The 22,839-nt window shown below is 42.9% G+C and overlaps 1 protein-coding gene across 1 annotated transcript in view; it reads left to right on the top strand.

Moving 5' to 3' along the window:
* The window catches only part of CCDC40 (coiled-coil domain containing 40), a 28,856-nt gene extending 8,508 nt beyond the window's left edge, over window positions 1-20,348 (top strand). The window contains exons 8-18 of the mRNA XM_044456426.1: window positions 2,360-2,481; window positions 4,382-4,625; window positions 4,712-4,894; window positions 7,447-7,692; window positions 10,292-10,505; window positions 11,443-11,612; window positions 12,149-12,240; window positions 14,026-14,146; window positions 14,951-15,139; window positions 16,215-16,373; window positions 19,210-20,348. Of these exons, the coding sequence (XP_044312361.1) occupies window positions 2,360-2,481; window positions 4,382-4,625; window positions 4,712-4,894; window positions 7,447-7,692; window positions 10,292-10,505; window positions 11,443-11,612; window positions 12,149-12,240; window positions 14,026-14,146; window positions 14,951-15,139; window positions 16,215-16,373; window positions 19,210-19,446 (1,977 nt within the window). The 3' untranslated portion in view covers window positions 19,447-20,348. The remainder of the gene's footprint in view (window positions 1-2,359; window positions 2,482-4,381; window positions 4,626-4,711; window positions 4,895-7,446; window positions 7,693-10,291; window positions 10,506-11,442; window positions 11,613-12,148; window positions 12,241-14,025; window positions 14,147-14,950; window positions 15,140-16,214; window positions 16,374-19,209) is intronic.
* The last annotated feature ends 2,491 nt before the right edge of the window (window positions 20,349-22,839 follow it).

Raw genomic sequence — 22,839 nt, 5'->3', positions numbered from 1 at the left:
AACTATCTTAATATATAGATACATTTTAATAGTTTGAACATTTCCTAGATGTGCTTTTTTATTTTATTATGTATTTACCTTGGAGAGACATAAAGCTATTTGAGGCAGTATTTCTATACATACGTATATATTACTTGGGAGTTAGGTTCTTTCGATACCATCGACCATGGTATCCTTCTGGATAGGCTAGCAGGATTGGGTGTCGGAGGCACTGCTTTGCAGTGGTTCTGCTCCTACCTCAATAACAGATTCCAGAAGGTGGTGCTGGGAGACTATGGCTCTGCGCCATGGCAGCTATGCCATGGAGTACCGCAGGGGTCCATTTTGTCCCCTTTGCTCTTTAACATCTACATGAAACCACTGGGAGAGGTCATCAGGAGGTGTGGGCTGCGGAATCATCAGTACGCTGAGGATACCCAGCTCTACCTCTCGTTTTCCACCAATCCAGGTGAGGCAGTGGCTGTGCTGAACCGGTGCCTGGCCGAGGTAATGCGCTGGATGAGGGCCAATAAATTGAAGCTCAGTCCAGACAAGACAGAGGTCCTGTTGGTTGGCGGATCGGGCTTTGGAGAGGGTGAATTGAACCTTGTCCTGAACGGGGTTGCACTCCCTGTTAGGGACAAGGTCCGCAGCCTGGGAGTGCTCCTCGACCCGGAGCTTTCATTGGAAGCTCAGGTGACAGCAGTGGCGAGGAGCGCTTTCCTTCATCTTTGGCTGTTCCATCAGCTGCGCCCCTACCTGGAGTACGACTGTCTGGCGACAGTGACACATGCGCTGGTGACTTCCCGCCTTGACTTCTGTAACATGCTCTACATGGGACTACCCCTGAAGACAGTCCGGATACTTCAATTGGTTCAAAATAGAGCTGCCAGGTTGCTGATGGGGACTGGGCGTTATGTTCACATGACTCCAGTCCTCCGTCAGCTTCACTGGCTTCCCATTGAAGTCCGGGCCCAATTCAAGGTGTTGGTGATGACCTATAAAGCCCTAAACGGCTTGGGTCCTGGCTTCCTGATGGAACACTTACGTCTATATACGCCCGCCCGCCCCCTGAGATCTGCGGGAGAGGCCCTTCTCTGGGAACCCTCCGTGAAGGAAATTAGGAGGGTAGGTACTCAGAGGAGAGCTTTCTCTGCGGTGGCGCCCAATCTATGGAATGCGCTCCCCAGAGAGGTCCTCCTGGTGCCGTCGTTATTTGTTTTTCAGCGCCAGGCGAAGACCTTTTTATTCAAACGTCATTTTAATTGCTAATATTATTTGCTTAATTCTTCGGCCAGGGTGACTTATTTTATAATGTTAATGTGTTTTATATTTTTAGTGTTTTATATTTTAACTGTTGTTTTGTAAGCCGCCCCGAGGCTTTGGCGAATGGGGCGGCATAGAAATTTTTAAATAAATAAATAAATGAAAATAGTCCCATTGAACACAACAGGGCTTACTTCTGAGGAGATATATATGGGATTATATTGTTTGCCCCAGGTCAGTGACAATGATCCTCATCTAGAGCAATTGTCCAAATTGCATCATAGAATTGTCCTCTGTCTGCACTTAATGCAGTTATGCCCAGTCTTTCAAAAGTTCAAAATGTGTGTGTATGTATGTATATGTATATAAGATATACATCTATCCATGCACATGTATTTGTGCGCGCACACACTGACAAAATATTGCACAGGCAAACCACATATTACAGTGCATTTCATGTTACTTGTAAACTGCCTTGCCAGGATTTGTATCCTGATGGCATATACACACTTATGTTGTTGCTAGTCGCAAAGTCGCACCCGACCCATCGCGACCCCATGGACAACACTCCTCCAGGCCTTCCTGTCCTCCACCATCCCCCGGAGTCCACTTAAGCTCATGCCGACAGCTTCAGTCACTCCATCCAGCCACATACATAATTATAATAAATAAATAATCAACAAGAGCGTCATTTGTTAAAATTGAAAAGCAGTTTTGGGGAAAAGCGATTTTGAGGGGCAGAGTAACAGAGCAGGAGAGCAGAGGTGCTTAAAATGTTCACCACCAGCTGTTCATGTGCAACTTGTAATTTCCACACGGCCTCTTACATGTACTGTGCTTTAGGATTGCAGACCCTTTCCATACCTCTGGCTTTTTCATACAAACTGCTGTTGCTTCTGTATAACTGACTCTCTCCTTTTGGATATGCTTTCATTTCAAGTTCCCCTGAAATATAAAAATGAACAGGACCAAGGAGGTGTGAGTCGAAGATTAGAATTCAAAATATTAATATGGGACTGTGCAAAAAAAGGAGGTGGTGGTGAATGATGTAGAGAGAACTTGATTCCTGTTACACCATGCAATGTTGTACTATTTCACCATACTATGTTTTCAGGCAAGTACGGAAATACAAGCAATTCACCTGGAGAAAAAGCAGCTTCTGCATCAATGGACTGTCAGCTTGACTGGGATGAAACGCCGTGATGAGGCGTATGCTGCCATGCAGGAAGCGCTGAGGTAACTGCGCTGCATAAACAGAGATGCTTTGGCTGCGATTTTTTCCTTTCTCCTTTGGGGACAATGAGGCACAGAAAACATATCAACAGGTTGTCAGCAAGTGAAAAGCATTGGTGAGAACAGAGTGCCCATAAGGAATTGTCCTTCAAATTGCATCCACCAGACATGCCAAGCTAATAAACTGCCCTTGTCTCTCTCACCCTCTGATACTCATACTCTAAGTCCCAAACCAATATTATATCTTTTGTTGAGGGCTTCTCCAGTCACACAAATCACTTCTTTCCAAACTGTTTCACACATTTTCTTCTTAATCTGGGTTGCTGGTGAAGGAGCGATTCCTAAAAAGCAGGGACAGGGATGCTTTTTCTGCCCAAGGGCCACATTTTCTGGTGGCTAAGCTGGGTGTATGGTAGCCAAAGTGGCTGCCCATTTCCACCTGCACATGCGTTCTTTCCATGAGCATTCTTTCACTGAAGGATCATTCCTTCACACACAGGAAGATTCTCGCTCTCACACCTCCTCACAGCAACAAGAGCCAGTTTTTTCGAATCCCATTGCTGTGTGGAAAGGGCAATCCCAGAGATGGGAGTCTCAGCCTGCAAAGAGGGGAGGACACAGAGGGACAGAAACAGTGCTTATATAGAGAAGTGATTTGGGGTTATAAAAACAATGCCTACAACAAAGAAAACACGGATATCTGATAAAACAAAGCAAGAATGAAAATACGAGTTTCTGATAGCTGAGTGATATTTTCCAAGGGTTCAGTAAAGAAAGAACAGCTAACCTTAATTCAGTGGACCAAAGCAACTTTCTGGAGCAATCTTGAAAATTACCCCAAACACTCATTTCTGGAATGGCACAAATCTGTGGAACACCATTTTGTGAGCTGTACTGACCTTTTCCCTTCCTGAAAAGAGTGTTTTGGCTCATTTCTGGTTGCTTTAGGAAGTGCACTGATGATGAATTAAAATAAATAGGATGTAAGACATCTGTTTCTCACAAGTATGACTGCAGTCTTGCAGCTTCTGTATCTAAATGGCTTCAGGGTTTGTATACTATGAGGAGTTTGAAGAGAAGGCCTGTGTACATGACAGTTTTGCAGCTGCCTTCCACATGGTGGTAATCATGTTAATGATAGCACTACCTTTGGGGCAATAGATTTACCCAGCAGTAAAATAGTTCTAAACCACAGGAATGATAGTGCTGCTCTAGGTCTGCTCTAGTCAGACCTAATCTGTAGTATTGTGTCCAGTTCTTTCAAAAGATATAGACAAACTGGAACGGCTTTGACAGGGGACGAGTATGAGAAACAAGTCGTATAGGATAAATTAAAGAAACTGGATATGTTTAACCTGAAGAAGAGAAGATCAATGAGGTGTAAGGAAATTGATATCAGTCTTAAAATACCTGTTATATTGAAGAGGCTTGTTTTGTGTTAAGTTGGAAGGCAGAAGTAGATCTGTTGGGCTTGCGTTACAGAACAGTAGTGTTTTGTTGTTTGTTTGTTTCTGATAGCTGAGACCTGTTGAAAGCACCAATTTCTTAGAAAGGTGATGGGCTGTTCTTCTGCTGGGGGTCATCAAGCAGAGACTGCACAGGGACCTGTTGTAGCTGCTCTAGTCTGGATTTTCTGCATGTAGCAGCAGTTGGCCTTGATGTACTTAACGCCTTTCGTCTCTGTATATAGTCCCGTACTGCAAGCAACAAAGAAGTAACGCCTGCATGCCTATCCTGCAAAAAACCAAAACTAAACCTAGGGATCTTGAGACCCTTATGGATAGGCACAGAAGGCAGATGGCCTTGGTGCTGAATGTGATTCTCCGTTGTTATAAGAGTTTGTTTGGAAGCAAAGACTTTGAGGCAACTCTTGCCCTGCATATGTCGTCTTCTGTTCCTGCAGAGAATCCAGGCACAAGCTCAAGTCTTTAGAGGTCGAGATTGAAGTCTACAAGAAGTCCATCATCAAGGAGGAGGAGAGAAATGAGCTGTTGGCTACTATCCTGAATCGCTCAGAGAATGATGCGAACACCACCAGAAAGCTGATAACCCAGAGCTTGTCTAAACAGGATGCCATGAAAGTGGAATTTGGCACCTACACTCGTACCCTTCATGAAACAGAGGAAGCCCTCAATCGGGCTAATATGGTGAGAACTTGCTACTTGTTTGCCTCACCTCTGCTCTGTTGCCAACCATACAGACTTGCTAACAGCCCCATATCTTCTCTTAACAGGATCGAGCTGCTCGCATGAATGAGTTGGTGATTCTTCGCAGAGAGCTAGAGAGAGGATCACAAACCAAGCAGGACCTGGAGAATGAGATCATGGCTAAGCTTCAAAATCAGCTGATATCTAACAAAGCAGCAAAATACTATATGCAGCTAGCTGCTAAGCTTCAAAACACATTGACGAGTTTCGTATGTATACCATTTAGTCAACCCATGGGACTAATAGGTACCAAGTTACATCAACAATACATGGACCTTTTGTATATTCACATGGTTTTCAGACTGAAGAACTGCTTCTATTTCATCACCAAAGAAGGATAAAAAGGCATATTCACACTGCTTGTGAAGTCTGATATTAATACTAGGAGCTTGGCCTTCTGCTTCTACCTAATTTAGAGAGTTGCACTTCAGGCACCAGTACAAGCTCTCTGCTCTAGCATCTGTTCTCTAGGATCTTGAACTGGAAAGCACTGTTGTATCTAGAACTGGATTCAACCAGGCATGGCTCCAGCCTGCCCTTGGTAATTAGGATTCCAAAGCCACCTTAAAATCATAAAACAAGCATGAGTGAAACTTTGTAAGATACCAAAATCCAGGAATGCCAAGTTATATTGCAATCACTTTATTAGAGAGGTTAAACCAGGTTCAGATCAAATCCTAGGAACTCAGGCAGAGTTGGATAGACAAGTGTAAGATAAAACTGGGACAATTAAGATTCAGAAAAGCAATATAAGCAGAGACTTTATGATGAGAGGGAAGCAGAATCAGAACTGCTCAAAGTCAAGAATCCTTTCTCTGTTGCAGACATTGTCTTTCCTTTTTCCTGTTGTTTTATAAAGGATAGCAAATCGAGAGGAAGGACCAGTTAAAGAAAACAAGCATCAATACTTGAAGGTTTGGATATAGTCCAACAGTGACCCACAATCCAATATAAAGCAGATTCAGGTCTCATTCCTCACTATGGGCTGATATCGCAGTGCTGAGTCAGGCCAGTGATCCTTCTGAGTTAATAACTTGGCATGTTTGTTTGTTAACAATCCTAGAGTGACTCTCAAGTGACTTACCATAGAAATTCATTAGAAGATAGAATAGGAGGGGTGGTGTTCATCTCTCAGTGCTCTTGCTTTCCTTTATTTGAGTTGCACTTACCATAGTTGCTTGACTAGTATTTTCCTTCCTTGCATTTTAAGTAACAATTGGTATTTTGATAACTGCAAAGAGAAATGCAGCTCTATAATTTCTCCATGAGGAAAGGAACTTTACCAAACACTGGAGTTTCCCTTAGACCTTACAGCTGGGACTTAGCAAAAACTAAAGGGGCTAGTGTTATCAAGATCTTCACCCCCAGCCTTTCAAATGCAGGGCTCTATGAAGAAATGTGCAGGGCAAGGGTTACCTCTAAGTCCCTTGTTTCAGCTGCCCTATGATGACCCAGGACTATGATAAAGTTTCCCTTCTGCATGTATGCCCCCAAAAAAACAAACCAGAGAGCATACTGTACATAAGGCAAGGTCCACTATCTGTCAAAGCCTGATGGAACATTAGTGAGTTGGTACAGAAACAGAGAAACACAGTGAGTCATAAGGGGTCTCCCTGGCCATCTAGTCTGAGCTGGTTCCAGTTGCCTCCATTCATGCAAAACCCAACATGCAGTTCCCCAATCTATCCTTGAACACCCCCACTGCTGGGGCCTCAACAACCTCCCTTGGAAGCCCATTCCATATCCTAAGGATTCTAATCCTCAGGAAGTACTTCCTGATAACCAATCTGAAAGCTGGTTCCTTGGACCACCTCCTTTCCTCCACCACAGGGGAGAACAGGCCACGACCCTCTACTGTGTGACACCCCTTCACATACCTATATGTTGGTCTAAGTTCCCCTCTGTGTCTCCTCTTCTCCAGGCTGAAATGACCCAGTTCCCTCAATCTCATTTCATATGGCATTCCCCTCCCACTCAAAAAAAATCTGGTTACCCTCCTTTTGACCCTGCACTGTACTGATTCTAACCTAGCTATGCCTCTCCTATAATGTGGAGACCAGAACTGGATGCAGTACTCCAGTTGTGGGTGTACCAGATCCTTATAGAGTGGCACTAACACCTCTCTCAATCTGAAAGCCATGCTTCTCGCTATACATCCAAGGGTGGCATTCATTTTCTTAACCACCATGTCACACTGCAGGCTCCTACTATCAACAAGTACCTCAAGATCGCTTTCATAAGTGCTGCTCTCCAGCCATTTGTCCCCCATCCTGTACCTATGGAACCTATTCCTGAGTCCCAAGTGCAGGACCTTGCACTTATCCACATTGAACGCCATCCTGTTGTCCCCTGCCCACTTCCACAGTCTGTCCAGCTCCTTTTGGATCTGAAGTACTTGCTCCCCAGTCATGGTCACCCCCCCCCCCCACACTATGGGATTGTCTGTGAATCTGGTCAGCAGAATGGTTACCCCTTCCTCCAGGTCACTGATAAAGAGTGGTAGTCAGATACTTGCACAAATACCTTAACTCATCTGACAACAGGAGAGGATGGTACCCAAAGCTTGATTTCTGCTAGGGACTAAGCCTGTCCTGAATCTGTGAGCAACACATCAACTTACTTTAGAGTAAGCTGACCTTAGCCAGGGCTTCCAATTTTAGGATCAGCTAATTGTTTACAATAACATTTGCCATTGAATAATTGAACAATTGAATATTGGTAAGCAATTTGTTCCCTGCCCCTCTTTTCTTGTTATTCCTAGGAGATACAGCTCACCAGAGTTGAGAATGAGACAGCCCAAACTTCACTGGATATAACAAACACCAACTGCAAACTAAATATGCTCCAGAAGACCCTCTCGGAACTGGACAAAGAGATGGACAATCTAAACAATCAGATCAGTCATAGTGAGACTGAGATTGCCAAGCATAACCTCATAATTGGGCGCAAACAGGGGATCATTAACCTGTACAACAAAAAAATGGAAATAATTATTTCTCAGCTGGGGGTATGTTCCTTTTTTACTTTAACAGTTTGAAATTTGAGTCTTTTGACTCATAGCCTCCCTGGAATCTGCCACCTCATTTGTGGCATCAGTACTTAAAATGCTGGCTGCCATTCAGTCAAGGTTTATTAGGCTATAACATCTTCAGCCACTTTTTACGCTAAACCACAGCCTGCTTGCTATGATGTAAGAGGTATTTAAAAGTGGTTTGGGATTTATTAAGAGTTCCTGAAGAGAAATGGTCAGCTACTAAAACACCAGTGCACCCGTGGACCTGTTGTGCTTGCATCTTTGAATCTCAGCCAGAATCTCTAATGCAGACAGGATTTTGAAGGGCTGCCTCTTAGTTAGTAGTGCAGCCTATTCCAGAGACATTTATCAATCCAATCTACTGGTCATAATATGCAGTCACTCCAGCTTCTCAGTGTTTTCACTTTTCAAACCCTCTCATTCCTCTACCTTCCAAAAACCATGCATGGGTTCGTCTGAATGCATACGTTTATTTATTTATTTAGAAAATTTCTATGCCGCCCCATTCGCTGAAGCCTCGGGGCGGCTCACAAAACATTAAAATATAATACGTTAAAAATATAAAACGAATTACAATATAATTTAATTAATTTAATTTAATTATTAATCCTGCACACACAGTATTCTGATCCACACCTTGCATCTGTTAAAGATGTTGCATGTAAATGCTCACACTACAGCAAACCAGTTTTTCTCCATGAAGTCCACAGTGTGCTTTGGCTGAGATCCAAAGCACTATTTTATGATTGTAGTTGCCCAAGGACGGTGGGTTTTTTTGTAAAAAAAAAAAGGCGCTGAAACTCACATCGCAGGCAGTAAGTGCACGACCACACACACCAATCCCGCAAGCGCCCTCACTATCTCACAGATAGCAGACACAAAAGCAGCCTGCAGGCACTATGTGAATGATGCTTGCTGCTGATCTGCTATGATTCAAAATCACTTCGTAAAATCCATTGGAAAAAAAAGTGCCGGAACGCCATTCTGGTGCATTCTATGACAAAAAATGCCCTGCCCAAGGGGATTTTAAAACTAGGTCCCATATCACAGATTGCATCTGAGAAATGTCTGTGATTCAAAATCAGTTTACAATATGGCACAGCAGGCTTCTGTCAAGAAAAGCCCATTCAAAGTATGGAGGTGGATATGTGGTTCTCTGGATCATGACCTTTGTGTTTTAAAAATTATTACTATGTTCATTTACATACATCTCCTGCCTTTTCTCTCAGTTGCTCAAGGTCACATACATGGTCTCCACCCTTTCTTTCATTATTCTTTTTTGTTGCTCTTGCAATAACTCTGTGGGTAGTAACTTACCAAATGAGTTTCATGGTGGGATAGGACTTTAACAAGAAGTTGTCCTCTTTATTTACTCCATAAATTTGCAGTTTACGGACAGCTTTAGCTATGGGCAGCATAAAAATGTTAACAAAAACAACAACAATTTTATATGAAGAATTTCCATAGCTATAGAACAAAAACAATGAAAAACTTAAAATGTCAGAAGTACCCCAGATGTTTAAGTGTATGAAGTGGTTGCCTTATGCCACATCATCCTTGTTTTTGTTAGACGTGTGCTGCTACTTTATAATGGACTAGAATTAAGTGATGGTCATATCATAATGTCTGTGGGATAATTAATTTTATCTGTATTAGACTACTTGCTAATAATGTGGGTGAAAATAATGATGAGATGTTGATAATCCTGCATAAGTCCTTTGCATTGTTTATGATCCTTTTGTACATGACATCAGCCTCACAGCTAACAGGCTGACCAGAAAACCATACAATTGGGGTCATGGAGCACTGCATTAACTTTTTTGTTTCCTGTTCGTCTAGTTTTTCCAAATTCCTGAGAACATTTGTTTCCATTTATATACTTCTTCAGAAAGCACATAAACTTTGGAATTCACTTCCATAAGATGTAGAGATGGCTTTAAAGGGCGTTCAGATGAATATCTCTCCTGTTTGCCAGATAATATAACCATGATCCTCAGGAAGTGCAATCCAACAAATCCAGTGCATATGTGGCACTTCTCTCCTCTTACAAGGAAGTAAACATACTTTTACTAAGCATATCAGTTCATAATAAAACATGAGAAATCTATGCATATGTGGAACTTGGCTATTGCTCTCTGTCTGTTGAACGACCAGAAGCCATGGATGTGTTCCCACAGAGTCTGTTTGATGCCTCCATTAAATACCTGTACAGTCTGCATTCCTAGTGATTTCAGTGCCCCTACCCACTAGCTTTGCTCCTTATTCACTGCTATTTCAAAAACAACTAAAATCACATCTGGAATAAAATAAATACATTGATTCAGGATTGGTTAGGATGATTTATTCTACCAAATGGTAAAATACTCATATGTGTTTTTCAGTACAACATTCTGAAACTCCCTGATATTGTTTCAGCTTCATCCTCCGACCAGGTATGGTCTAAAAAAGATTAGAAGCGTGAGTCACCTAAACATGTGCGTCCAACAATTTCACATTGCGTTTAAACCAACTAGCCATGCAAAACTAGTATATTTCAGGTAAAATGAAAGTATTCATATGATCCTGATTCTAGGGACAAGAACTGGGGCCCTTGGAAATTGAAATCAGGAAACTTGGAAAGCACATAGACGAAACTGACTTGGAGGTGGTGAAGCTACAGAGAGAATGGTTGAAACAGCAGAGGGAGTTAGTGAAACTTACACAGGAGCGAGAAGAGCAGCTTCTTTCCTTGGATATGGTAAAGAAAGAGATCACAATCAAGGAACAAAAGAAAATGCGCACAGAGAGTAAGTGTGATTCTCCTGGGAAAGTATTAATAAGATTTATCCTCACAACTTTGACTGGATGGGTTTTGGGTCTGCTTATGAGCATAGTGAACAAGGGGTGAAATTGCATTAGTGAGTGTCAATCAGCCACTGATTGCTGGAATCAGAACTAACAGGAGGGAAAGTAAAAGCACATTGTTCTCCTTCCATTGGCACAGTGATAGGATCTTCCAGCAAAGATCTTTTCAAACATTTTCAAATGGGAAATAATAATTTGGATGAACTGTAACTGCCCTTGGCAATTGTGTGTTTCTCTGGGAGGGCTGGATGTGATATATGAGTTGCCAATTATTTACTCAGAACACATAAAATGCTACTGTACTGGGCTGTATATTTACTGCTTACTGTTAGGTGAATCATGAAAAACGCCTATTTCAAAGCAAAGTATCATATCCTCTGGAGCCTGAAGATATTCCTGTGAATGCAGAAACTTGCTTCCCTTCTTACCAAATTCAGATTTTCTTTCTGCACTATAGGACACTGCTTAAAGGATTTTTGCCTTTTTTCTCTCCAAGTGGATTAAGGGCATGATGAATGTCTCCATGGCTCTAGATATTACAGAGAGAATCGATTGCAATGCTAAAGAAACTCTGTCATCATTATACAGCTCTCAAAAGAAGAATGCATACATTGATAGGCTTTTGTGACCCTGCCGCTGGCCACATTAAACCAGCAGTTCACCAGACATCGTGAGAAAAGGGCAAAGGGTACTTTCCAAGCACTGATATAAAATACCTTTCGCTCCAGCATAGACTTAGCAATGTCAGCAGAATGCGGCTAGCTCAGGGTTCTGTTTGCTCTGCCCATTATACCCCTGTGCTCTCCATTTACACCAATGGGCTAGGATTCCACAGCTTCTATTTGAGAGCGTAGTAACTGGTTGACTGTGCCTCTGCAGATGAAATCCAACAGGAGAAAAATGAGCTGAAGGACATTGAGCGTCACATGAAGAATATGGCAAATGATTTGGTGAAGCTACATTTATTGATCAATAAGAACAGTGAGAATTCAGCAGAGTTGCAGCAGGGCAATACCATCATGGAAAATGAGTTTGTGCGCTCTCTCAAGGTATCACTCGGTGCCCAGATGAACTCCCTATCAATAATCTAGATGAGATCCTGTTCTTTTGTTTTGCTAGAACAGGGATGGGGAAACTTGTTCAGTCCGAGGGACAAATAGGTTCTGGCAAAGCATGTTTTGGGCTGCATGGTAACAGTGGGCTGTTCCACTGTTTGCAAGAAGTCCCCAAACCCCATTCACTCTCGCCCTCACGCATTTGCGCACACACGTTCCCACCCAGGCATTGCCAGGCACATGCCAACTCACACTCATGTGTCATGACTGCAAGTAGCCTCTGAAGAAGTTTGCATGGGGGACAGTGGGGGGTTTTAAACACTCTGATTCCAATGGAAGAGGGACAATTTACGGAGAAGAGGCCACTTCAGCTTTGACAAACACTACAATCCGTGCATTTTGCTGAGAAGGAATGTCTGAGAAGAGCATTTAGCAAGGGTCCTGCTAACCTGGTATTATCCATCCATCCTCATTTTGGCCTTTTTTCTCCAAACGGATAAAGGGCATAATGAATGTCTCTCTGGCTCCAGGTATCAGAGAGAGAATCAATTGAGTTGCAAGAGAAACTGGACCAACTCCATGAGGAAAAAGAGAGACTGCTCAACAGCCTAGTGGAGGCAGAGTGAGTGCTGTTTTGTATTATGGCATCTGACTCTTTCCTAGTCCAGCTCGTGAATATACATGCTTCTTTGTGAGCGTATCTTTCCACTTCTGGAGGAAAGAAGAATCAATATGTCAATCAAAGCAGAATCAGAAGGACTTTAAATTAGACATCCTCCTTGTTTCAGACACAAAGTTCAGCTGAGAGCTGCCTCCATGCCCAGAATACATGGCAGGGCAATTGTTCACTGACACAATGTGGTGGAGGGTCTTTCTAGATGCTGTTTTTTAATGCAACAATCCTGCACTTGTTCTTAGCATATCTGTGAGAGCCACACATTGTCTTGTAGCATTCTCTTGTTGGGAGGTCACAATTTCATGCAATAGTGATTTTGTTTCTGGGAAAATTAAACCCTGCCTACCGATGTCTATCCCTAAATACCAAAGGCATTATGAGGAGCTCCAAAAGATGTCTCCAAACCAGGGCATCAAAATGGCAAATGTGGTTCATGGTAAGCAAGGGTAAAGTGATGCACTTTGGGGCAAAAAAAAAAAAAGCCATCTTCAGGTATAAGCTGATGGGATCCAAACTAGTGGTGACTGAACAAGAAAGAGATCTTGGGGCTGTAGATGGTTTGTTTGTTGGAGCTGCATGCTGCACCCCTTAGCCATAGGCTCTCCAGGCAGCGCACAGTACATTATATGACAACAAATAGGATAATTCAGTAAATAATATACTTGTACTTAAACGTTATGTAATAAACTATAAAAGTAATAAGAACAATAAATAAAAGGGGAAAGTAAAAGATGTCTCATAGATGACAGTTCAATGAGAGGCTGCTGTGAAAAATGCAAATTCAGTGTTAGGCGTAATTAGGAGAAGGAATGAAAATAATGGTATAAAGGCCATACTGTCCTTATACAAGCTGGTGCAACTATTGCATGCACAGTTCTGCTCACTGCACCTAAATTGCAGCATTGGAAAAAATGCAAAAAAAGGCAAACTAAAGTACAGTAATCATGGGGGCTAGACCAATTTCCCTACAAGGAAAGGTTCCAAAAGCTGGGCTTGTTTTGCTTAGAAAGAAAGACAGATAACAGGAGACATGTTAGAAGTCTATAGAAGTATGCATAGTGTGGAGAAAACAGATAGACATTCTCCCTGCCATAATGCTAAAATACAGGGTCATCTCATGAATCTGATTGGTGGGAGATTCAGAACAGATAAAAGGAAGTGCTTCTTCACACAGTACATATTTAAGGTAGAGAATTCACTTCAACAAGATGTAGTGATGGCCATTAATTTGGACAGCTTTAAAAGAGGACTGGACAAATTTTTGGAGACAGTGGTTATAACTTGTGGATGTAGTCATGAAGTCTCCGTGCTACCTCAGGTATCAGAGGCAGGATGCCTTTGTACACCAGTTGCTGCAGAACATGCACCTGAGGAGGCTGCTGCTCTCGTGTTCTGTTTTCTTGGGCAGCAGGTGGGCCACTGTGTGGTCAGATAATCAAGGATGGATTTTGTGGTCTTATCGAAGGTCAACAATTTCCTGGCGATTTTATTTTTTGCATGCAGTCCCCAGTAGTGTTTTCTGGAATGTGGTTTGCATGGGTGTTCAGGCTTGTATGAGCTCATGCCATCGATAATGATAAGTGACATACCTCCCACTCCCACACACATCTAAACCATTTTGTGACCTTTCAGAATTAACTGAGATTGCTTTGACTAAACAGACGCATCAAAGCCAAGGAAGCATCTTCCCTATTCCATATAAATGTTTTTCCTTCCGTTCTGTTGCTTCAGATGTCAGATGATGCAATGGGAAAAGAAAATACAGTTGGCGAAAGAAATGCGTGCTGCAGTGGACTCGGAGACTGGGCAGGGTGAGATCCGAGCCATGAAGACTGAAATTCACAGGATGCAGGTGGGATTGGAAGCTTGGGGCAGACAACTCTGCTCTCTGCCTAATCTGCCCAAAGCATGGGAAATGTATGAGAAGTGGAAGATCAGGAGCCCAAGGTGCTGAGCCAATGGGTTTTTCAGTCCAAGCAACATGTGTTTTCCACCTAGGTTGCTGCTGTTCCTTTCCTGTTCTACTGCTGCATCTAATGTTTGTAAAGTCTGTTGGAGAAAACATTGCATATAGTAAATATGTGAAGCCTGGAGGAATTTGTACCTCACAGTTCCAAAATGGTGTAACAGGCATACGCTAATTTCTGAAAGGAGAAACACAGTTTCTTCAACTAGGATATTATTATGGATGTAACGTATTTTCAGATGTGTTTACATTAATCTATTTCTGGCTGCTGACTTTGATTTTCTATATATTTAGAAGGTTTTTCTTTGAAGGATTTCCAGGTAACAGGTTGTTCTGGGATATTGGAGGCACAGAGAGAGTGGAGGGTGGGAGAAACCTACTCGTAGGTATAATTCCAGAGGTTGCTATTTGCTTGGTCATGATCCCTGGCATTCTGCAGCAAGAGTCTTCATGGATTCTGTGAAACATCTGCAACTGCTCCAAAGCCTGTTGCAGAATCCACAAATCAATACAGTAGCCCAGTGTCTCAGCTCTACAGAATCATACTGTGCAAAGTTTTGGGTGGCTGATGCTCATGTGTCATTCATTCTTGTCTGAATTGCTGAAATATAAAACATAGAAAAGTGACATTTTTCTCTTGCCTGATTGTCAAGGTGTATTCATCCTGTTTGCCTCCCTTCTTAATTGAAGGTAAGGTACCAGCAGCTGATGAAGCAGCAGGAGAAGCTAATGCGGGATATGGAGGCAGCTGTTGCCCGCAGAGAGACCATTGTGATTCGCGGAGAGGGCCAGAGTAAATTGAATAAGCAAGTGCTCACCAAGGGTGATTTCCACTACAAGAAGCTGGAACTAATGAAAAAGATCAAAGAGACTCAGAAGGTCAGCAAGTAAAAAGGGGCAACAGTAACTCAATAGAGCCACAGAGATCCTTATTGCCAGCTTTGCTTTATGGCCCACTAGGGAACTTCACAGACTTGCATACCTCACCCAGGCTATATTTAACCAGTCCTTTTTGCAGTGTTTCCCTGAAATGGCATTAAGAGTTGGTTCAGTCATCTTATCCTGTGCTCTCTTTCTAATTAGTGCTCTAGTAATTAGACTTCCTAGCATGAAATTTAGTGCCTTATTAAAAAGGTATGAATGCCACACTGCACAGAAGATCTTTATTCATGGTCACCTGCTTCTTCAGTGGAATTTCTTATGCTGTCCTAGGTGTAATGTCAGAGAATTTTGGTCTCCAGCTTTTCCTATGCACCAGAACTGGGAACAGTGATTTCCCAGACTGCAAATCAGCAAGGAGTCTCCCAGAACCAACAAGATTTGGAAGGCAGCAGGAGCAGCTCACTCGCACAGGAGAGCAACTGAAGCTGGAATTACTTAATTACAAAATCCCATCTCTGCCAACATTAAAAGCTGTAATCCATAAGATCTCGGTGTCAGCAGTTATTCAGCACACTACTGTCTATATGTAGTGTTTAGTTTTATATTAAAAAAACTAAACAAGCAGAATTTGGAAGGAAGACTATTGTATAAATTATTATTTGTCAACTGTAGACCATAATCATTTAAACCTGCCTACCTACCTTTCCTTATAGTACATGAGGAATGAAATTGCAGGTTAGTTGGAAGGTAAACCTGAACATCAATGGTATATTTCTGCCCAGCTCCTGGGAAAATCATGTGCATCATTACATAGCAAGCATGAAATAAGTTCGATGCAAGCTACATGGGTTTCCACAGCAGCCGCCCAATGCGTGCTGTCTAATCTATGCATTCATGGCGAAATGCAAGGTTTGTGTTGAACGCAAATGACTGTACATGGAGGATCATTGCTGTTCAGGAAAAATGTATAGCATGACACAGCCCCAAGGGAGGTAGTACATCTCTCACAGAAGCATCCATCAAGAGTGCTGGTACAGGAAGGCTGAATGTCGTTTTTCTTCTCCTTCCTTAGAATGCAGAGGAGTGCAACAAAACTATAACCCAGCTTGAAAATTCACAGAGAAACATCAGCAATGCACTTCTGGAGAAGCAGAAACAAATCTCCCTCTTGACTGGTGAGATGGATGACCTTGAACTAGAACTGGATCACTTGCAGGCAAAGAAACGGCAGGTGAGCGAGCATGGCTGGGAGTCCTTGTGACACATGTGCCCTCTTACTTGGTGGCCGATTTAGACAGCTTCTTTCTTCATCCATAGCTATTTATCCCCAAGTTGGGTTGGCTTCATCATATCAAGGAGGCGTTCCATTCTGGGCCCCAGAGAAATGAAAGGGGCTCCTCAGCAACCTGCTCAGTGGATTAGCATGCTACAATAATCCACAGAGGGCTGCAAGACTTGTTAGTGCCAGCATGGCTTTCCACAGCATGTTGATGCCAAGCAAACCTGGTGCAGTTGATTCAACACCATTTGTTAACCATACACAGGCCATCCTGAGAACCCACAGCTTGTCGTACAAGTTAATTACAATGAGTGGAACAGACCAGGTCATTGACTGTACAGGGAAATTACACAAACCTACAGCAGAGCAAGTGGGGAAATTTGCACAAATTTCCTAGCTGGAAAAAATAAAAACTCCTTCCCACAGGAGTTGTTGCTCCAATATAAGGGAAATGCTGAAGTGGTGGACACTGATAAGAGGCAGATAAGAAGAAGGTTGGCTAAACAACAGACAGGTGGTGTTTTGCTCTTGCACAAGAGTGTAAAAACTGTAAGCAAATGCAGTCCCAGATTCATAAGGGATCGGAAAGTTATTTCCTTTTGCAGCTGTTGCATCTGGAGAGCTTCCCTCATCAGTCAACAGCTGCACTGAACCAACTGTAGAAAGGTTGCTGACTTAGGGAATGGGGAAACAAGTTTTTCTGCCACACAGCTCCCTGGAATACCTGCCAGCAGCAGGCTGGAGAACTGAGGAACCAAGGGCAGAATAAGCCATGGTAGGCTACAGAGGTGGTCACTGACTATAAAAAATGACAGGCAATCCATCCACTGTAGCTTATTCCCAGTGTAACTTGTCTTAACATGTGAGCCCATCCCAGTGTGATGATTTTATGAAACACTTTGCTGATAAAATCACTCAGATCCAGTTCAGCTAGGACTCTGTTTTAACAACAGACTTCCCCAAAAGAGGTGGTTGGAAGTCTGCTTTCAAAGAAGCCATATTAGATCCCACCAGAATACTTACTGGGCAGTCTGTAATCTTCCTTTTTAAAAAATATTATCCTAGAGTGGGTGGTTCCTCCAAGTTCTACTAATTTTGATGTAACTTAAATTCAGTTTCTTCCCAAATGTTTCTGCAATGTGGGAAAAAACTTTTCTTCTGGAAATTTCACTGTTTAATACTGAGGGACATCACCTTTCTTATAGACTCTTGCCCCAGGTTTGTAGCTGAAAATTCCTTTGTCCATTTTTTTTGCCAAATGCATCTTGCTATTCACATTCCACTTAGCTTTGCACACATACAAACCTGTTTTTCCCAACTCTTCAGCATTTTCCTTCTGGTAACTCTGTACCTCAAAAGGGGGTCATTATATGATTTACATGGCACCAGGACTGGGAGTAAAACCTATTTCAGACCTATCCCTGCATTCCCTTTGAGGGATCAGTCACACAGCGTGGGCGTGTTTCTGGGTTGTCCGCAAGCAATCCAGCTTTGTTCTTGGACGCTCAGGTGGGGGCCATTGCCATGAGTGCCTTTGCCCTGTTGCAACCGGCATGGCAGTTGTATGACAGGATACAGTCATTTGCTATTTAGATTCCTGCAACGTGCTCTACTTGGGGTTGCCAATTGAAGGATGAAACTGCAGCTGGTATAAAATGCTGCATCCATATTGCTTTCTGGTCTGCACATTAAAAGTCACATTACATTCCTCTTATATGAGATCTACTGGCTTATAGCTTGTTTCTGGGCCCGATTCAAGATGCTAGTTCTTTTTCCATATTCTATTTTTTTTTTACCCCATGCACAAAAAGACAAATAAAGAGGAAAAGATGGAATCGCTGCACAAGGCTCTTTTGACGCCAGGAGCCATCAGTCCAGAAGCACTCTCAGTAAAACTGAGAGGAATCTGAAACTAACCAGGTTTTGTGCTTTTTCTCATACTGCTTAGCCAATTAATGACAAATAACTGTAAATTTAATTGAGCTTAATTTATGTATTTTAATTTGGCCCAGTGCAGCTATATTGTGGAGTTTCATTTTTGGAAATTCCTAGGAGCTTCCATTATTTTATTGCCTGTTTTCCATCTTGTCTAGTAAAAATCAGTCACTGGTCTGTGCATGTGGGACTGAACAGAATTTTGCTATATAGCTGTTTCTACCTCAAGAGGCAGTGGAGATACCGTATTTTTCCTTGTATATGATGATACTTTTTCTTTAAAATATTTACCTAAAAATGGAGGGGCATCTTCTATACAGGGGGCCAAGAGGAGAACTGCTGTTGCGAAACTGCCAATACCTTATCTCTGCAAATTAGTCTCACGAGCGAAACTTCCGATTGCAGAGACAAGCTAAATAGGTTTCCTCCAATCATGAGCCTTATGTAACTGATGTCAGCTGATGCTGCAGAGAGCATGTAGCCCAGGGGTCCACAAATTTTTTCAACGGGGCCAGTTGAAAGGTGGTGGCAGCGGGCGCAGGCACACTCACGGGGGAGACGGGCGCAATTGCAGGCGTGCTTGGGGGGGAGATGGATGCAATTGTGGGCATGCTCAGGTGGGGAGACTGGCACGATTTCGGGTGCATTCAGAGGAGAGACTGGCACGATTGCGGGTGCACGAGCGGCAGGCGTAGCGAGGCAGCAGCTTGCTCACTTGGAGATCAGTAAGAAAAGTAGGGGGCGTCCTATACATGGGGGCATCTTATAGATGGAAAAATATAGTATTTGTTCTTTGTTGCCTTTGCTTATAGCCTTTTGTCTCTAATAAGGCATGCAATGTTGCTTTTTGAAGAACCTTTCAGATATTGTGGCCCACCAGACACGTATAAAGCACATGCAGGCAGTGAAGGAAGGGAGATACAATCCAATATGCCGTACTGAGATTATGATACGCGTTGAGCGGCAGAAGCTGGAGGAGCGACTGCATGCCATTAATGTCATTCTCCATCAGATTCAGCAGGAATATCCTCAACACCAAAGGACATTGCGGAGGCTCATCCAAATCCTAAGCAACAGGCTGGATGCATAAGCAGCACAGTAGCAGGGAGCGGGGAATTTAGAACCAAAACATTTACATTTTAGACATTTCATAAATAAATATCTTTTTGAAAATGAATGTAACATGATTGCCTGACCTTTAGTCTGCAGAAGCAAAACAGGAAAGAGGAACTCAGTGTGGGGATAAACGTGCTGACCATCAGCTCGGAAGTGGCATACACTTTTATGTTTGCTGTTACCTCTGATTTTGCCTTCTGTCTCTAAACAGAAGGACCAATTTACTATATGTCAATTTAAGACACAATCTTATATGAATTTAGATAGAAAAAAGGCCTACAAATCCCAATATGATTCAGCCAGCTGGAAGTGGTAGTCCTCTTCTTTGTTTAAACTTGCAAAGGTTTGCACCCTTAGAGAAGAATAAAAACAAAAGATCTGTCATTAGTTTCTCTTTCACATAGAATCCATGAGGTGTCTCACACTCCCCCACAGAATATGCATACATACATACCAGCAAGGAATTTAGGAAAGGACTTTCAAATCCATAAGTTGTATCCTATATTGTCGTGCCACTGTGCTCCCACTGCTTCTTGTACCAGTGAGGCCTACAACCAGGGCAAAAGGAAGCAGGCACTTCATAAAGCAACTCAGGAAATGCCAGTTAATGGAATAGGACAAATCATAGAACTCCCTTCTGTGAGTTCTGCAGACCAGCTGCATTCCAGAAAGAAAACCTACTTCTTGTTTCCATGTTCTTACTGACCTGCTAGCTTCTTGTTGCACGTAGCAGTAGGTTCTGCTAGCACACACACGGCACTGGATACTGTCCAAAGGGTATAACTTTAAGGTAAGTTTAATATCCAGCAGTTTCAGTTTTGATATTAAATAATGTAGACATAATGCATATGGAAGAGAACATATAAGAGAATGCACTTGTCTTTTCTGGTTCTGTCCTTAACCATTTCCTGCTAAGGCTGCAAGTTCATAACACAAAAAAAATTATTTATTGATTGATGTTTTTGGAGTCATTTTGCTGACTTGCCACCTGACTATTACATTGTTTTTATAATTTTATGTGTAGTATACTGGAATTGTTGATGGATGAAGGTGCAGCCTGAATTCTTTAAATAAATACATTTAATTTGTGAGTGTCAAAGTTCTGCAAAAGCATATTTTAAAAAACAAAAATCATAATGTGTAATACTTGCCATTTTACTATTAAATTCATTATTGCCTCTGAGCAAGGTGTGTGGCTAGCCCATTTTAACGGTGTTTTCATGTGCAGAAATCCATGCATATCATCTCCAAATAGAGTACGTTTTTTATTTAGAACTGATGCAGAGTGACTTAAGTCCAGACTAAGAAAGTTATCTTGTAAATTCCAAAGCATTCAAAGTCCACTGGGTCCATAATGAGTGAAATGAAATGGCTCTTGTTTTTGTTTAGTCTTTCTATAGGCACTCACTTGAACTGACAGACTCTAAGAAAGTGTTGGGATTGGGAAATTCACATGATTTTTAAAAGAGTTATGAATATTTATGTGATGGGGGGGAGCACACACACACTTTGTAAGAGTTACATTACCTGAGTCTTTTTATGTGCATAAGCATCATTCCTGAGCATAAAAATGTGCAGAATGAAGCAGACTTTGTATCTAGCCAGAATTGTGCAAGACGGTCTAAGAACACACCTTCATACAGTCATCTAGAAGAAAACCCAGTGGTAATAAGCAGATATACCACCAAAAAACTGCTGAACTAGAAAAATGTAGCTTAATATTTCCATGCTTTAAATGCATTGAATTCCAAAACACAAAAAGATGTACATATTTCTCTCATAAGTAACAGAAGCTAGGACAGCTTTCCCCAACCTGGTGTCATCCAGATGTTTTGGACTGCAGCCCCCAGCATCCTCTCAGCTCTAGCTGTGCTGGGGAAGGCTAGGCTGGGACAGCTAGCCAATAGTCCATCCTTTGTCAACAGGAGAATGATGAAATGGTCCTCATTACAACTATCCCCAAAAGCAAAGACAGTTTCACAATAGACGTCAATGGTCAGGATTGGTCTGAATAGTTTTACATCCCGTTTTGCTGCTGCTGGGGGCGGCTGTGTGCCTGGTGGGGCGTGTGTGTGAGGGGCGAGGGACAGGTTGTTGATCACTTTTGATGAATTGAAATCAGAACCCCAGATGTATTGTACTGGAACACGGGAGATCTGGCCATGAAGCTCACTGGGTGAGTTTGGGTCAGTCACCGACATTCAGTCTAACCTACCTCACAGGTTTGTACGAGGATAAAAGGGAGAGGAGAACCATGTAGGCTGTCTTGGGCTTTTTGCAAGAAGAAAAAAACTGGGTATAAAGTATTAAATAAATACTTTTTTCTGGGAAAAGCAAGAACATCTAGTGAAACTTTGAGCATCGGGAAGTCTTCCACGGACACTACGGGAGCTAGGATTCAACGAGATTTGAACTCCCATAAACGCTAGAATAACACTACCGTCCAAGCAGTGCAGAGAATTTCATCTGATTAATATTGTGAAGGCCATTTTCACATAAATCACGACAGACGGTTGCATGCAGGGAAGTATCCGCCCGATCCCCTCTATCCGAGCCGTCCCGCAGACAGGCATGGGTGGAAACTGGCAGGGCCGGGGAAGTCATGTGATCAGCTGCTCACGTGACGGCCGAGAACTCTCCGAACCTGCCTGCCTGGTGCGAGCATAGCCCTGGCCGGGGGTGAGTGTGGTCGCGCCCGGTAAGGGCCAGCAGGTCTTCGCGTGGGCATCTTTTGCCGCTCCGCGCCCGTGGCACGCATAGCCTTCCCCTTATAGCAGACTTCCCATCCTGATGCCCGTCAGACATGTTAAATTTCGACTCACAGCATCCCGTGCCAGAGTTGTAGTCCAACACCTGGCTGGCACCAGGTTGGGAAGGCTGCCTTGGGGTAGGCAAAGGTGCGGCGAGTTTAGGATCGGTTTTGTACTGGGGGTTTTTTTGGGGGGGGGGGGGGGGGCAAGACTTCTCTGCCTCCAAGGCAAGCAAAACATTGCCTTTTCTTCAGCAAGGCTCTTAATATCTCCGCAGCCGGTCCTGAAGATTTGGAGTTGTGATGGGCCCCGAAGGAGTGCTCTGCTCCTCCTTTTTCTTTAGAGCAGAGGCTGGTGACGAAACGATGGGGAGTGTCAGGACACGGTACACGAACAGCCCTCCTGAGGTTGCCTGAGCATCTCTTAACGAATGAACCCAAATCAGTCGTTGGGCAAAGCTAGCCTAGCGGATCCCAGAAGGGGTGCCCGAGGGCTTGTGAAGAGAGTCCGTGAGTGCCATGAAACGGATAGGAAGTAGCATTAAGCACAAAGACGAGTTGATTTTTCATATCCTGTCATGCAGGATTGATGTGCTGAGTCTTCAGTTCAGAAAAGCA

The sequence above is a fragment of the Varanus komodoensis genome, unplaced genomic scaffold (assembly GCF_004798865.1).
Source record: "Varanus komodoensis strain SLA01 unplaced genomic scaffold, ASM479886v1 scaffold84, whole genome shotgun sequence".
NCBI lineage: Eukaryota > Metazoa > Chordata > Lepidosauria > Squamata > Varanidae > Varanus > Varanus komodoensis.
This window is presented reverse-complemented; position numbering and strand designations above follow the sequence as displayed.